The 17,525-nt window shown below is 36.6% G+C and overlaps 1 protein-coding gene across 9 annotated transcripts in view; it reads right to left on the bottom strand.

Annotated features, from left to right (window-relative positions):
* LOC149220352 (uncharacterized) overlaps positions 1-17,525 on the bottom strand; it is a 101,929-nt gene that overhangs the window by 41,408 nt on the left and 42,996 nt on the right. For all 9 annotated transcript variants that reach the window (XM_089384761.1, XM_089384764.1, XM_089384760.1 and 6 more), the window contains one exon: positions 7,474-7,563. In XM_089384761.1, coding sequence (XP_089240887.1) covers positions 7,474-7,563 — 90 coding nt within the window. The remainder of the gene's footprint in view (positions 1-7,473; positions 7,564-17,525) is intronic.

Consider the following 17,525-nt stretch of genomic DNA (forward strand, 5'->3'; position numbering starts at 1 on the left):
ACATGCGTTTTTAATATATAACGTTGGCCTCCATATAACTCCGACCCACTGTTGGCATCCATATACAATGTTGCCTCCATATAGCTCTGTCATTTCATTTAAACCCCCTCCCCCAAATACTCCCTCCCCCACAAACCCCCTCCCCCAAATACTCCCTCCCCCACATAATCCAGCTCCCATATAACAACTACACCATATAATACCTCTGTCCTCAAATATCATATTGCATTTTTTACACCTAAGGTGCATTTTTAGCCACCATAATTGCATTTTTTTGCCACGAGAAGTAAAAAAAATTTATAGAATACAAACTTTAAAATGCAAACATTGATATCTATTGTGGGAGTGGTTCTCACCAGGAAGATGAACTATCCTGAGTGGTCTCGAAGATCAAACACACTCTCATTTTCAATGAGTTGTGGAAAGGAGTTTGCATAGGAGAAGGAGATAATGAACCTGCAAAGCCTACCTCGGACAAGGAATTCACCATTTGGGAAAACAAGAACAGCAAAGCCTATGCCTTGATTGCAGCATCTGTAAATGAAGAGGTGAATCGCCATATTTCACTATTTTCAAATGCTTTTGAAGCCTTACAAAAGTTGAAGGAACTCTACGACTCACACTCTGCGCTTGAAGTTGTCCAATTGATGATTAAATTGTTCAGTCTTGAATTACAAAATGATGATCCTCTTGCTCTAGCATCAAAGTAAAATCTATTATGCATGATATCAAAGTCACTAATGTTGAACTAGACATTCCTCTGATAGTTTTTGTCAAGGCACTTTATCCCACTTATTCAAATTATCTTGAGTCATTGCAAGCAAATGGAAACCTCAAAGAGATTACCTTTGACTCCCTTGTGAATAAATTTGCTGAGAGAGAGAAATATTTTGGGAAGAAGACAACTCCTCAGTCTTCTAAAGAAGCTATGTGTCTTGCACATAGAGAGAAGAATCATGCTCAAGATTCTTCCAGAGGAAGAGGAAGAAGAAATTTTAGAGGCAGGGGGCAGACACTCTCAAAGAGAAAAGTTTGATCTTCATTGCGTATATTGCAATAAAGATGGATCACATGATGCATCCACATGCAAGTTGCCTTGGGACAAAATTGAGCAAGAAAGAAATCAAGCCAAAGGTAAAACCAATGACAAAAAGAAAAGTAAAGCACCTGAATCTGCTCACTATGTTGTGGCACATTGTAATATTGGAATAAATGAAAACTTGTTTAATGTTTCACTTGCTTCTTGGAAAAATGATTGGTTGCTTGATTCAAGAGCAACTTGCTACATGACTTTTAGAAGAGATTTTTTTGAAGAATTTACTGACAATGTTGATGGAGCAGTATACTTTGCACAAATCAAAACTCAAGCCATCAGGGCTTGGCATAATCAGAGCCTCAAAATGACTGGTCTTCCAGACTTTCTTTTGCATGATGTTTTATATCTCCCATAGCTGAGGAGAAACTTGTTGTCCTTGGTCCACATTCGCCAGCAAGGACACTCCATTCATATGTTTGATGGCAAGGTTGAAGTGAGAAAAGCATCAGATCACTCACTTGTCATGACGAGGATAGAAGAAGAAAGATTTCTCAAGCTACAAGGTACCTCTGCTCGTGCACAAAATTTCTCATACATTTCTCATTATGATGAAGGTACATTTCCATCAAATCTATTATGGCATGCTAGATTTGGACACTTGAACTATGACAGCCTTCGCTTGTTGAAGAAAAATGGTGTTACTGGTTTGCCTACAATTCCTAGGGAACTTAAGCAATGTGATGCTTGCATTCTAGGAAAGCATCGCAAACAGTCTTTTCATGAGTCACATTCTAGAGCACATAGAAAACTTGAACTCATTCATTCAAATTTTTGCGGTCCAATCCCTGATCCTCCTGCAAATGGAAATAAATATATGATGACATTTATTGATGACTACACCAAAATGTGTTGGGTTTATTTATTGAAGAACAAATCTTATGCTTTTCAAACATTCAAGAACTTTCATACATGGATTGAAAATGATGCACAATCTCATATTGGCTCTATTCGCACTGATAATGGAAAAGAATACACTTCAAATGAATTTGAAAACTATCTTTGCCAGCATGGGATCAAACATCAAACAACCGTGCCTTATAATCCCCAACAGAACGGAGTAGCTAAAAGAATGAATAGGACAATCTTAAATATGGTACGTTCCATGATGTTTTTCAAGAATGTAAAATTGATGTTTTGGGTTGATGCAGTTCTATGTGTTGTATATGTAAAGAATAGATGTCCATCTAATGTTATTAGAAACAAGACTCCTTATGAAATGTGGTATGGCCACATTCCTTCAGTAAAGCATCTCAGGGTCTTTGGTTCCACCTGTTATGCCTTGATACCAAAGGTACATAGAAACAAACTTGGTGCAAGGAGTTGTAAGTGTATCTTCTTGGGGTATTCAAATACCTCCAAAGCATACCGTCTCTATGATGAAGTTAATAAAAGGTTTGTTGTATCTAGAGATGTAATCTTTCTTGAATCTTCCAAAGCTGACAATGTTGTTGAGCGACAACTTGATCGCTTGGATAGATTCGGACATGCAAAATCATTTCAAGAATTTGATAATCAAATTCCACATCTTGAAGGGGGGATTCCTATACTGGATCAATCTGTGGAATCTTCTTCTAAAGCACTCTCTCCCCCACATGAAACTCCAACCACTGATGATACTTTGAGTGATGTGATTGACAGAATTGGGAGACTCAATCTTGATTCAGTCCCAACTCAATCAATTGAGTAGCCTAGACGATCTCAGAAAAGTCCCCCAAAGTGGTTGACAAAGACACTTGAAAGTGTTCATCCTGATGAGGTTGGAAAGACAGGAACAAGAAATTCAACCAGGCGAAATGGAGGTGATGTAGATGATTTTAATTCACCTGTTGATATGGATGTTTCTTATGATTGTGAACTGAATTTGTCTACAATTTTGAACCAACTTCCTTAAAAGAAGTCACTTCTCGTGATGAATGGAAAGAAGCGATGCAAAAGGAGTATGATGCCTTGATAAAGAATGGCACTTGGAAGTTGGTTGATCCTCCATTCGGAACCAAACCAATTGGCTACAAGTGGGTCTACAAGAACAGGTATAAACTTGATGCTCATTTGACAAGCACAAAGCCAAGCTTGTGGCAAAAGGTTTTGCACAAAAGGAAGGGGTCGATTATGACGAGACTTTTGCTCCCACAACAAAATGGGCCACCATCCAGACACTCTTTGCCTTAACAGCTCAGAATGGTTGGAAAGTCCATCAAATGGATGTAAAAATTGCTTTCTTGAATGGAGATCAGAAAGAAAATGTTTTTATGTCCCAGCCTGAAGGATTTGCTGTGAAGGGACATGAACATAAAGTATGCAAACTTGTGAAATCCTTGTATGGCCTCAAGTAAGCACAACGAACCTGGTATGAAAAGTTAACTAAGCATCTTCTGAAACTCAACTTCAAACATTATGATCTTGATGATGCAACTTTGTTTGTCAAGAAAGTTGGCAAAACAGTTGTATATCTTGTGGTATATGCATATGATCTTTTGATGACTGGGAACAATGAGAGCTACATTGCATCCATAAAGAAGGAATTGAGGAAGGTTTTTAAATCACTGACTTGGGCTATTTTCACTACTATCTTGGTATTGAAGTAACTGAACATCCGAAGTCTATATTCCTCTCTCAAAAGAAGTACATTGGAGATCTATTGAACAGATTTGGCATGGTTAAGTGCAATCCTTTGACTACTCCAATGGAACAAAACTTAAAGCTCACATCCATTGAAGGAAAAAAATTTGACGATGCAACAAAGTATAGACAGCGTGTAGGAAGTCTCAACTACCTTACTACTACTAGACAAGACATTTCGTTTGTTGTTGGAATCCTCTCTAGGTTTATGCAAAATCCTTGTGAGGGACATTGATCTGTTGCAAAAAGAGTTCTAAAGTACTTGAAGGGAACCCAAGACTTTGGACTCAAGTTTACACAGGTGGGCAACTTCAACTTGATTGGATACTCTGATTCAGACTTCGATGGAGACAAAGAAATTGGGGTATCTAGTTCAGGTTATGCTATGAGTCTTGGATCAAGTGTTGTCTCATGGAGATCACGCAAACAATCAGTTCCAGCAGATTCCACAACAGAGGCAGAATATGTGGCAACAGTTGAGACAACAAAAGAAATTGTGTGGCTCAAGAAAATTCTGGAAGATTAGAAGATAAAACAAGTCCATTCAACTCCACTCATGATTGACAACACCTTTGCAATAAACTTGGCCAAGAACCCAAAGTTCCATGATCGAATGAAACACATCAATACAAAATACCATCTGATTTGACATTATGTTGAGGCCAAGACAATCCATCTACGCCATTGTTCCACTAATGAGCAGATTGCAGACATCTTCACCAAGGCGCTTGGAAGAGAAGAGTTTGGAAGATTCAGAACGATGCTTGGTCTCACCAACATCCCTTCAGATTAAGGGGGGGAATGTTGACATCTAATCATTGGGATTGGGGGAACACTTGTAAATAATGTAAATAGTAAGTAATGGAAAACGAAGAGTCATCAGGAGGGGAAACACAAGAGTCACTCGCTCATGTATATAACCATGAGTAATCTTAATGAATAAACACAATTCAATTGAGGAGTTACCTCCTAGCCTGACAAATGTATTCAAATGAAATGCACAATTAGTACTCAGACCAAGTTACTTATTTGTATGAGTTAAATTATGCTAGAGAATGGAGAAGGGCTTCACGCTATCCTCCCAACTGTAGGCAGTTACACTAGTCAGTCTCATAACTCGCCACCCCCATGCCAAGTCCAGAGTCTAAGATTTAAAATCCACTAGGCAACACACAAGTTGAGCTAAGGGAGTGATATCACTTGCAGGTGGTTTATCAACAGCTTGGTAAGCACTGGTGGTTTCTCAGTCGTAGCAAGTTCCAGTGGTTGCTCAGCCAACCACAAGCACCAGATATTCACTATATGGGTGGTTTCCTAGCCAGAGACGAGCATTGGTAGTTTTTCAACCGCACAAAGCACTAGTGGTTTTTCAATCTCGACAAGCACCCAATAATTTTAATTCAACCTCCCTCGGCAACCAATCTTGCAACACTATGTAAAACTGAAGAATGAGTGACAACAGTTCAGTGCAAGTAAGTGCTCTCTATGAGTCGCCCCTAGCGCTAGCTCGTCCTCAAAAAATCTCTGAGGATCCAAAACCGAACCCCCAATCTGAATGTGTTCAACATATTTATGTCATTCAGTTGCCTCTCAGGCATAGCTAAGAGAGAAATCTTTGCCCCCACATTGCCTTCCCTTCCATGTTACCCTTTCAATTCACAAGAACGGAAAACAGAGATGATACCGCTAGTTGCACTAATAATAAAATCAAATCAAAGCGGCTTCTCCCAACCTTAGGGGTTTGGCATTAAATTTGGTGAGATGGGTATGGCAGTGCACGTCAAACCCCATCTCCTCATTGTTGAAAAGTGTAACTAGGTTTGATCTTCATAATGACATGTGTCATTATGAATTTATGTAATTGATGTAAAGAAGAAAATAAATTATTTTTGTTGAGTCATGGGTTTCATGCTCAAGGAATTTTATTTTATAGTTAAGGCTCCCAATGTGAGCCTTTAGGGTTGGTCATCATGTCATAAAGTCGAATGAGTCAATGTCAAAGGTTGAAGACCCATTTGGGCACATTATATATTGTAAAAAGAGAAATTTATTGAGTCATTAACCCTCCAAGACCAAGCTCAAGCACCTCTAGCAAGTCGGCCTTAAAATGGAGCAAGAAGCCTAAACCAAAAGGACATTTCAGCCTAGGACTCAATCAAGTCAGCTGATTTACATGGGCTAACCACTATATAGGCAGTTCGGCCTTCATTTTTGTAGCAGAATTCGGACAAGCAAGAAAAGGAGAAAAGGAAGTGTGAAAGATCTCAAGAAGTGTCCTATTGCCATGCAAAGAAAGAAGAATCATCACCAAGTTCAATTCTAATCTATTTTTGGGAAAACACCTTCACACATGTGAGATTACAGAGCTGTCTACTGCAGAAAGGGCCAAAATATTAGTCATCTTGAGAAGGCAGATTTGGGAAGGAATCAAGTGGATCCTCAAGCCGAGTTGAGGAAGAATAGTCTCCATATCAAGCGAAGGAAGTTGAAGGACAATCGTTCAAGTACCGAATCTAGGGTTTCAAAAGGAGGACTGAAAAGTGCAGACCTCAGCTAAGGACCGAAATCTGAAGGTTAGCCGAAGTAGTGTGAGGAGGACGAAGTTTGATTATCATTGACTCAAGGAAGAAGAAGTTAAAAAAAGAAGTCTTGTGACATGGACTTAGAGAGGTTAATAGGTTAAGGGTCTTGGTATTCGCCAATTGAAGTTTCTATAAGAAGAAGAATTTGTTTGGGTTTTCCTCTCAAGTTGGAGAGGTTTTGGCCCTGACTGATCATCTATATTTTGTGTCTCTTGTCACTATATTGTTTATGCTTTGGTAATTGTTTGATGAAGAATAACACTAATAAACTAAGTAAAGAGAAGAACCTAATCTAAAGAAGTAAAAAACATTCACAAACAGTTATCATAAAGAGAAATCTCCTAATTCTCATGCCCTAGATTTCTCAACACTCATAACTCTGGCCTGTCATCCCTTCTCCTCAGATTTTTTTTCAGTTTTCAAATAATAATCAAAATTAATTAATTAATATCATAATTATTATTATTGATAATTAATTAAAGCATTATTTTTAAATTAATCCTTTTTAAGCATTAATACATGATCACTCTGATTATGCTGTTGATTAAAACACTAATGCATAAATAACATTAAATTTCAACAGTAATAATTTCATTATATTAAAAACAGAATTCCTCCAGCAATCAGACATCTCGCTGGGATGCTCAATTATACAAAAAAATTGTTTATAAAGGTCATAGTAGATGCAGGGGATGTTACAGACTGTTGTCAGTTTCTTTTTATATTTTCCCTATTTACAAGGGATAGATAAAAGGATGATCAGTGGATAGTACAGCTTGTAAAAGGAATAGGACATATAAGAATCTTTATAAATTTCAAGTTTTATTCAGTTTTGTTCTGGATATGTATGTAATTTGTGATGATGCCTGTGTCAGGGAGCTACAAGCCCTTTTTGAAGAATACTATTAAATGATATAAAGCTCGGCAGAATGTAATTTCATTTATTATATAATGAAATTACAAATATTTTTCCACGGGAAGTAAAAAAGAATGAAGCTTACATTTAAACCTTGGGGATATACTATACAGCTACCCAAGTCCTCCCACCAAACATCTTGCATTTTCCAATGATAACAATAGCAATGAAACTTTAAATCCATTAAATTCATCGCAGGAATATTTTTGGAAAGAAATAGCCATATCATCTCAATTAGTTGAAGACCTTTAAAGGCATACCTCTTTTTGGTAAATATTCTGAGAAAGCTCTGAGAGCTTATCTGCCAGAAGAACCATCTCCTGACCTATGTTCTGTACCTTTCCCCATAACTGCAACATATTTTGAAGAAAAATGAAATCATTTAAAAGTTCAACGATCCAACAAACAGCAGAGAAAAGAACATAAACAAAACACGTCAGAGAAATGTTGTTGTATATTAATATTTCTTAAAAGAAATAGTCAACTGAGATTACTGTGACATGTAGTGCAAATAGCAAAGATTTTTGATTGTTTTAGATAGTTATCCTGCATCTTTCATCTAGACCTCTCTCTAGAAGAATCAATGTGCAGCAAGATCACACAGTTTTGAAACGAAGTAAAATTAATTAACAGGTCAACAATACAACTATAACAATTTGAAATTAAATCATGAAATTCTAGAACAACATAAATCTTAGTAACAACCTTGAATACAAGTGGTGAAATATTAAAGAGACCATCCTTGTCAATAGATTGGTAACAAAAGACTAGTTCAAAAAGTGGCGAGTATAACCAAAAGTTCATTGCCCAAATTCATGGCAATCAGGCATCTTGAGTTTAGGTAACAATGTTGAGTTTTCGTAATATAGCTCAGGACAAAACCAATTCACAAGATGATTGAACTCTAATCAAGAAGATGACCCCGTTGCGCAATTCAAAAGACAAGAAGGTTTTGATAAACATTCTAACAAATTTGCAGATTTCAAATATTCTTGTCAACAAAGAAATAAAAAAACTAAAAGAAGCCATTAATAAAAGCAGTCTTTGATCACATTCAATTACTCAAAAATCATGAGACAGCCTTGAAATTCGATGACAAGTTTATTAGAATCCTATTTAGACTCAAGAGAGGGTCCCTTTGTTGGAAAATGTAACTAGGTTTGGTCTTCATAATTATCATTGTACTTGTGTCATTATATATTTCTTGTAAAAGCAAAAGAAGAAAAAGAATTTATTATTAGTATTATTATTTCAATAGTCAAACATGTTCTTCATGCTTCTAGTGTGTATTGACTCAAAAGAAATTTGTCATGAGTCAAAGTTCCATTTGGACTTATTGTATGAAAAAGAAAAATACTAATTTTTTAGTCAAAAGAGTCAAAGGTGTCACCACAAAACCATGTTGGCCCTCCTTGGGAACAAGTCAGCCTGGGCTCAAAGAGCCACCTATCGACCTCCTGGATGTGTATATATAGAGGGCAACTCAACCACTTTGGAAATCATTCATTCACACATCATGTATATCGATCTCTGTGCCAAGAAAAGAAGGAAAAACCAGTGACGTAAAAGGAGAGAGGAGGACAAAAAGGACAGAGAAGATGAATTTTCTGCCCTACTTCTGCGAATTTTTCTGAGGTATTGCAGGCCCAAATTTTCAGTGACCAAAAAAGCACGAGCCAAAATTTCAGGAGATGACCAGATTCCAGATGTTCTGCCAGAGTTGACTTTGTTGACTTTGACTTGGTTGAGAAGCTTTGAAGGAGGGCTGACTTGGGTCTGTGTGGCAGTCTTTGTCTTGGTTTTTGGGTCTTGGATACCTCACTTTGATCTGATTCTATAAGAAGAGAAATTTTCTGAGAATTTCCCCCTTGTGGGGTTTTTGCCCTGGCTTGAAGCCTAATTTCTTGTGTTCTTGTCTCTTGTGATCTTCATGTTTTTGTACTTTTGGTAATTGCTTGATGAAGAAAGAAAACATAAAAGAATAATAAAGAAGCCAACAAATTCACAAGTAATTATCATGACAGAGAAATCAACCCTAATCTACAAGAACTTTGATTTCTCAACATTGTATCAGAGCTAAGGTGAAGGACAGTCTGAAGATCACAAATTGTTGGCTTTCTGTTTGAAAACACCGTTGAAGCATTTATCTCCCTCTCCAATCAAAATGTCAATCCATTAAGCTACATGTATGTGTTAAGATCACTCAGGAAGATCCAGAACATATATTTGTGACATCCTCTGTTTTGAATCCGAACTGAAGGTAAAGGAGCGCAAAGATCTGTAGTGTGCTCTTTCACTTTCTGGAAGATCAAATCTCTAAAGTTTGAACTAAGTCTACAAGAAGGATAAACAAGTCCTGTGGCATATGAATTTCAATAGCAATCCTCTAATCTGAATTTTCTGTGATGGCATCCGAATTCTATCTGAAGTGTATATCATTTGTCATACCTGAAGACTGAAAGCCAAGTGATGCAAATTCATACAAACACGAACTCCTGCGAAAATGTGATGTATATCTCTGACATGTTGTTGATTGATTAACTATACTACTGTGGATTTTCTGAGGCTTACAACAGAAGAATGGAACATGGAAACAGAGTTTCATCTCCTTAAAAGGCATTCGAAATATTCTGAGAAGTCAAGAAAATCTGAGATCTATGGCAACCTGTGAGTAGACCTTACAAACTTTGGTGGAAGGAATCAAAATTGTGTACTCTGCATAAAGAGACCGAACAACAATAACGAATCAAATTACCAATATAATGACTAGTCTAAAGATTCAGTGAAGACTGTGATAAGAAAAACGAAGGTATATAAAGATCATCTCAGTGGCAACACTAACAAAAGTCTGAATTAGAAAACCCTAGGAATAGAAACCCTAATTAATTGTTTCTGCTGTAAAAAGAAAAATCTAGTTCTTGAGATTGACAGGAATTACATTGTGGTGATATGGACTCTGGAGACAAGGATGGTGAACAGGTCCAAGATTAAGAGGAAGCTAACCCTCTTCAAAAAAGATAAGTACCCTACATTTCTTTGATTACTACTATTGCTATTTTATCTTCATACTTTGCCCTTTTGTTCTTTCATTGTTTTCTAATAAAGGTTGCAGGTCAAGTCAAGATCTATCTAAGCCTGATCAGCAGATGGAAGAGTTGAGAGAACGTGGCAAAGCATGAAGAATAATAAGGAAGAAGGAAAAGTCAATTAGATGGCAAGAAGTTCACCTACCTCAACTGGAAAGAGGAAAATCTGATTGGTTCGATTATCAGGTACTAATGCTGCTAGAAGAATGAAAAGCTACACAATGAGAAGGAAGTAATGTTGACATCGGAGGGAGCTAGAAGCACAAAATGACTTGAAGAATCTTACAGCTTGAAATTTGGAGTAGCATCACTTGTTTCGGCAACATTGATGATGAGGAAAGACATCTTTGTGTTTGGGATACAGTATGACTTCCAAGAAGAATATATGGCAGAAGTGTGTACACTATAAAGGGACGAAACACAGCAAATTGATACAGGAAGTCATGAGATAGTTTGTTGATCATTTGTTGATACTGTCACTGACAGAGATACTACTGATAATTAGTGGAAAGTGATGAAGGCAAAAACCCTGTCACGAAGATAGACTGTGTAGGAGTTTGGCTCCATAAAATGTTTGACATCCAAGAAGGTTGAAGCTTGATATGATGTGATGCGAAATAGGAGCCCTACAGCTACAATTATATCTCCACGGAAGAACAAGTAGCTGATGATTAAGACAAGTTGAGGCTTGTGGTTATGTCCCCTTGGTTGAGAGGGAGTAAGAATCTCCTCCCCAGTTGAGAGGGAGTGATGATGGACACCGTATTCTCCATGTGTCATGCACTAGGCCAAGACTAACAGTCGTAAGTCTAGTGAAGGCACTGGTAGGGAGAATGGAGGATTGGATAAGCATCTGGGACAGATACTCCTTGCGGAATTAGAATCCATGATAGGAAGTAGTCCCAAAGACTAATACTCTTTGAGGATAGGACAAGGTATCCAAGATAAGAGTAGTCGAAGAGGACCGATATTCTTTGAGGATTGGGAATCCAAGATAACAATAGTCCTGTAAGGACATACCTAAAGAACATTCGGATGGGGTATGTGCCTTGAGAGGCAGTGGTGGTGGTGTCCAAATGTATGCCTCCCAACATTGTGTCAGTCTAGGCCTTGCTATTTTGTAATTGACAATGTTGGTTATGATGATGATGCTTGATGACGCTTATCAATCCAAACTCTCCTTATGAGAATATTTCAATTTGAGAATATTTGTGTATCCTGTTGTGTAATATGAATACCTCCCTAGTTAAGAGGGAGTGCTGGAAAATGTAACTAGGTTCGGTCTTCATGATTCTCATTGTACTTGTGCCATTATATATTTCTTGTAAAAGGAAAAGAAGAAAAATAAATTATTATTATTATTATTTCATTAGTCAAGCATGTTCTTCATGCTTCTAAGGTTTACTGAGTCAAAAGAAATTTGTCAGGAGTCAAAGTCCCATTTGGACTTATTTTGTAATTGACAATGTTGGTTATGATGATGATGCTTGATGACGCTTATCAATCCAAACTCTCCTTATGAGAATATTTCAATTTGAGAATATTTGTGTATCCTGTTGTGTAATATGAATACCTCCCTAGTTAAGAGGGAGTGCTGGAAAATGTAACTAGGTTCGGTCTTCATGATTCTCATTGTACTTGTGCCATTATATATTTCTTGTAAAAGCAAAAGAAGAAAAAGAAATTATTATTATTATTATTTCATTAGTCAAGCATGTTCTTCATGCTTCTAGGGTTTATTGAGTCAAAAGAAATTTGTCATGAGTCAAAGTCCCATTTGGACTTATTGTATGAAAAAGAAAATTATTTATTTTTGAGTCAAAAGTGTCACCACAAGACCAAGTCGGCCCTCCTTGGGAACAAGTTGGTCTGGGCTCTAAGAGCCACCTATTCGACCTCTTGGATGTGTATATATAGAGGGCAACTCAACCACTTTGGAGACCATTCATTCACTCATCATGTACATCAATCTTTGTGCCAAGAAAAGAAGGAAAAACCAACAAAGTAAAAGAAGAGAGGAGGGTAAAAAGGAGAGAGAAGATGAAGAATTTTCTACCCTATTTCTACGAATTTTTATGAGGTATTGCAAGCCCAAAATTTTTGGGACCGAAAAAGCCGGAGATGAAATTTCAAGAGATGGCCAAAATTGACTTTGACTTGGTGGAGAAGCTTTAAAGGAGAGCTAACTTGGGTCTATGTGGCAGTCTTTGTCTTGGTTCTTGGGTCTTGGATATCTCACTTTGATCCGATTCTATAAGAAGAGAATTTTTTTGGGTTTCCCCCTTATGGTATTTTTGTCTATAACGAATAAAATATATAAATAATATAAATATAATGTAAAAGATAATAATCATAAACAATAGTTAGTTAAGCTAGTAATTAGGTTGAAGAGGCATGTCCTATTGGACATGCCTCTTCAACCTAATTACTAGCTTAACTAACTATTGTTTATGATTATTATCTTTTACATTATATTTATATTATTTATATATTTTATTCGTTACATTGTCCTGGCTTAGAGCCTAATTTTTTGTGTTCTTGTATCTTGTGATCTTCATGTTTTTGTACTTTTGACAATTGCTTGATGAAGGAAGAAAACATAAAATCATAATAAAGAAGCCAACAAATTCACAAGTAATTATCATGACAGAGAAATCAACCCTAACCTACAAGAACTTTGATTTCTCAACACCCTTCATCATGCACAACTCAATATTTTGAGTTTTATCTCCTATTGATCTTAACAATGATTACATATAAAGAAAAAAAAAACACTTTTCTAACATTGAATTTGTTAAAAGAAAAGTTACACAACAGAGCTCCTCTCCTCTTTACCATGTTTCTCCTCCTTAGAGGTCTCAAGGTTGAATACAGAGGGGGGTAGGGTATGTACACCTCTATAGACTATGCAATTAAATCCCTGCACAAAAGGGGTCCCTTGTCCCACAAACAAGGGGATGTCATACATCAATTTGTTGTCTAGCTAGGTTACGACCTTAAAAAGGATTATTATTATTTTGATGTAATACCTGGAGGAATTTCAAATGACTTCAAAAGGATTGTTAAATGTGAAGTCACATAACAACATTGGGTCTTCACCTCTTCATCACACATTTTTTATCTTTCCTCTTAGTTGCCTGAAATTTTCATAATGTCCCCTAATATCATCCAAAATAGCATCTCACATATAATCAACCATCTTGATGCATCTCATGATATATTCCTCAACCCTAAAAATCCTAAGAACTTAATTTATAAGTGTAGTAAGATTCATGGAAGAATTTTGGATATTTCAAAAGGCAACAATGCTAGAGGCACTAGCAAATCATGCTACGAAAATCCTTGCAACATCTTACCCCAAACCACAGCATCAATTTGCATGCAAAGTAACCAAACACCACTATTTTTGACATCCCAAAAGCCTACATATTCATCTACAAGTTTCATGGTATCCCCTTCTAAACCACAATAATTTAAGGAAAATAACAATGCTTTGCTAAAAAGAAATCCACTTAAATATTTAAGAATTTCATGAAAGAGTTTTGGTTAGCAAATTATATAATACGTGACCAGACAATGATGATCTACTAAAAAGACAAGTCAAAGAAGCTAATTGTAACCTTCTCCAGTAGACATTTATTTGTTGTTTCTCTCAACAAGCTTGAAGATAGAGAGCATATTTTATAAGGGTCATGGTTTTGGTGCAAAACCGACATATTTAGGAAACCATGGTTTCCAAGTTCTAATTCAATCACAATGACTCTCCCCAATATGGGTGAAACTTTCAAATCTCCCCTTACATCATTAGAAAGACAAACAAACTGAACAACTAGGTAATGTCCTAGACAAATTTATTACATTTAACCATAATGAATAACTCACAATGAACACTTTCACTAAAGATTATAATTTGTGTGGAGCTAGAAAGCAAAGGTTTGCCTTGACGAGACCATTTTAGAAGCCAAAGGATTGCCAAATATTGGATTTTGAGACTACAACATGTTACTCCGCATATTGCATATAAAGATTAACACGTGTGATCTTCATCACAAATATGGATGGTTTGCAAAATATATCTTCATGGACTTTTCCATAGACCATTTATAGAAGGTTTGCAGGTGGAAAATGCACAAGACTCTGGAAATCATCTTTTTTGTGCAGCTTATATGACATGCTTGACAGATTTTCTCTTTGGGATGACGGGAGGCTCTTTTTGTTTGGTTAATGATTTATATGATATTTTGTTAAAACGTTAATTATGAACTGAAAAGGCTTTTAGGCCTGTCACTGCTTGTATATATCTTTTGATGGATGGCTGTAATATATAAACAGCCATCTTCTTATGCTTCCAGTTTAGAAATTGATCAGACATAGGCTTCTATAGGCCTGTAGCTATGACTAATGATTTTGCAGGATGGCTGTCATAAATAACAGCACTTTTTGAATGCACATTTGTGCACCTGTAACATGTAATTTTCACCCTCTTTAATGAAAATTACAATTTTTCCTTGCGGAAAAATATCTTCATGGACTTTTTGTTAATTTGGCAGCTCAGGGACAAATTCCATCCACTGGACAGTCTTCCTCATCAAGAAAGACCCCTACTAGCCGTTGGAAGAATTTAATTTGGTCAAGAAAAATTTTAATTTTTAATGATGGAACCACATGTTCGCAAAAGTACAGGTCGGCCTAAAGGTCAAATTGGATCTTCTCCAACGCATATAAATACACATCACATCACATCACTTTGGAGCATCGTCATCGCTCATGTCATCCTCTCTCTTCATTTGATTGGTTTGTAACTTTGTACAGGTCTGAAATAAGGAGGTCTGAGCTCACACGTGCGAAGGGAAGGAGGAGAAGCCTGATTTCTGCGTTGACTTTCTGATTGAGACAGTTTGAGCATCCGTTGACCAGCTTTGACTTGACATTTCGACTTGTTTTGACTTGGAAATTTTTAATTTTTGAAGGCCAAATTCATTGGGCAAAGGACCAAACTTTTCAGAGAAGTTTGACTTGGGTTGACTGCAGAAATTCTGAAGTTTGACTGCAGGCTCTCTCTCTCCTTTGACCGAGTTTTTGTGGACTGTTTTGACAAATCTTTGACCAGCAAGGCCAAATACTTTGACTGTTGAACATTGACTGGTTAGGGCATCTTTGACTGTTGTTGATTACTCTTGATTTTGACCAAAAATTGCAGACTTTTTTGGATCAGATTTTACTTTTGGGCTCATCTCTCATTGGATATTGGTTAGTAGATTTGGATAGTCAAAGTTGTTGACCTTTGACTCACTGTTGATGAATTGGAACATTGTATCTCTTTGTTGAACATTTGATGACAATCTAATAGAAGAATTTTTGAAAGGGTTTTCCTCCTTATGGGGTTTTTCCCTGGTCTTTGACCAAAATCTTGTGTCTCTTGTTATTGCTCTTAGTTGTCTTCTATTGTGCATTGGATTTATTGTTCTATCTACAATTACTTACTGTCATTGGAAGCTTGAATTTATTTGAAAAGTGATTACCAATTGAAGAAGAATCGGAATAAGTGATTGTGCTAAGCATAAAACACTGAAAACTTAACACTTTTGAGCTTGACTTGGAGATAGTACTTTCACTTTATTGCTTGGGTACTTTGAGTTGGAGGAGACTCATTTATCCCCTATTTGGTGAGTTGTCATGGCTCATCCATTAGTTCTCTCATCATGGCTGCATATCTTTCGTTGGATCAGCATGCATTGGTAATGGACTAGTAGGTGTTGGATGAGATGTCTTCGTCGTCTTATAGTTGATGAGTTGGCATGATCCTAATGGTTGATATCTTGATGATGTAGTGTGTTCCTCTTCTTTGACATTGTTGATATGATTCAAGTTTCATGAAGGGTTCTACTTAGCATTGACATATTTCTTTAACACTTGATGCATATTATGGAGTGGGAACCCATTTCGCTAGGATCCACTATTACTCAAGAAATAATACATTATTTGCCTTGCCAAAGTAGTTAGATCCCAGTGTACACCCCCTCACAAACATTTTTCAAAGAATGCTCAAATATTATTCTATTATTTGTTGACTCCTTTGCACACACACATGGAAAGTTGTTACTAAGGCAATTAAGGAGGCATTCTAATTTTGAAGGGTTTGCATGTTTATTTAGGAAGTGCTACTATTTTATTGGGGTCAAAACCCTAATTTGCCCACACTTGTAACCTTTCTTCACACTTGAGAGATCATTCTTGAAGGGCACACATGCCAAGGCATTTATCATTTCTTGGGCATGGTTAAATGGTGAACCACATAAATGATGCATCCCACCTTCTTTTGCTATTCTTAGAGGATGTTACTAACCAACTTTTCTATTTTATTCGTTGTTGACATGTCTTATGGAGTTGGTCACTTTCAATTGAGTTGCTTATTTTCATTGGATATTCTATTGATTCTTCTTGGAGAAGAAAGAGGATCTTAACAACTCATTGCTACTTTTTAGTGAGGAAAATGTTGAAAAGGATATTTTCTTGTTATTCCTTGGAGAATAAATATAGAAAAATAAATACTTCTTTGATGTTGAGGAGATAGAACTAAAACCTACACAAGGGTTTGCTCTATCCATTTGATGGATGGTAATTTGGGAATTAGTCGAATGTCTATTCACTTCTTTTTGGAGGATTAATGAAATGATTTGTGGATGAGGATTTCTTGTAGATCTTCAAGCTCTCTTATTTTTGGAATTAATTTGACATGTTTATGGAGCACTAAATTGGTTAGCACTATTCATTTTTCTTTTACGTTAACATTGGGATGTTGTTTATGGATGCATTATCTCTTTGCTTGGTTAAATGCCCATATATTTCATTCGAAGTAATCATAATCTTTTGAAGTGTTGGCTTTCATCCACTTTTGTGATCATTTAGTTACATTTCTACAATTTGGGAAAGCAAGGAAAGGGCCTTTGTAGCTTGTACATTGCAGCCTCAATTGTCATCTTTTCCTCAATAGGATAGCCTCTATAAACCTTGATTTGATTCCATTGCCCAAGGGAAAGACACTAATCTTCAGTCCATTCATCCATAATGTTTCCTAAAACTTTATCAAATTTGTTTTACTAGAACTTTCTCTTTACTTCACCTTGGACTCCATTACATAAGTTCTAATAATTCTACTCTAGGGAAGCCACCCTTCAGTTAGAGACCTAAACGGTGAAGAGGGTTTGTGAGGTGACATTGCATCC

This window comes from Pinus tabuliformis, chromosome Q (genome assembly GCF_031772625.1).
Source record: "Pinus tabuliformis cultivar Carrire ecotype Pingquan chromosome Q, CPIR1, whole genome shotgun sequence".
NCBI classification, from domain to species: Eukaryota; Viridiplantae; Streptophyta; class Pinopsida; order Pinales; family Pinaceae; genus Pinus; species Pinus tabuliformis.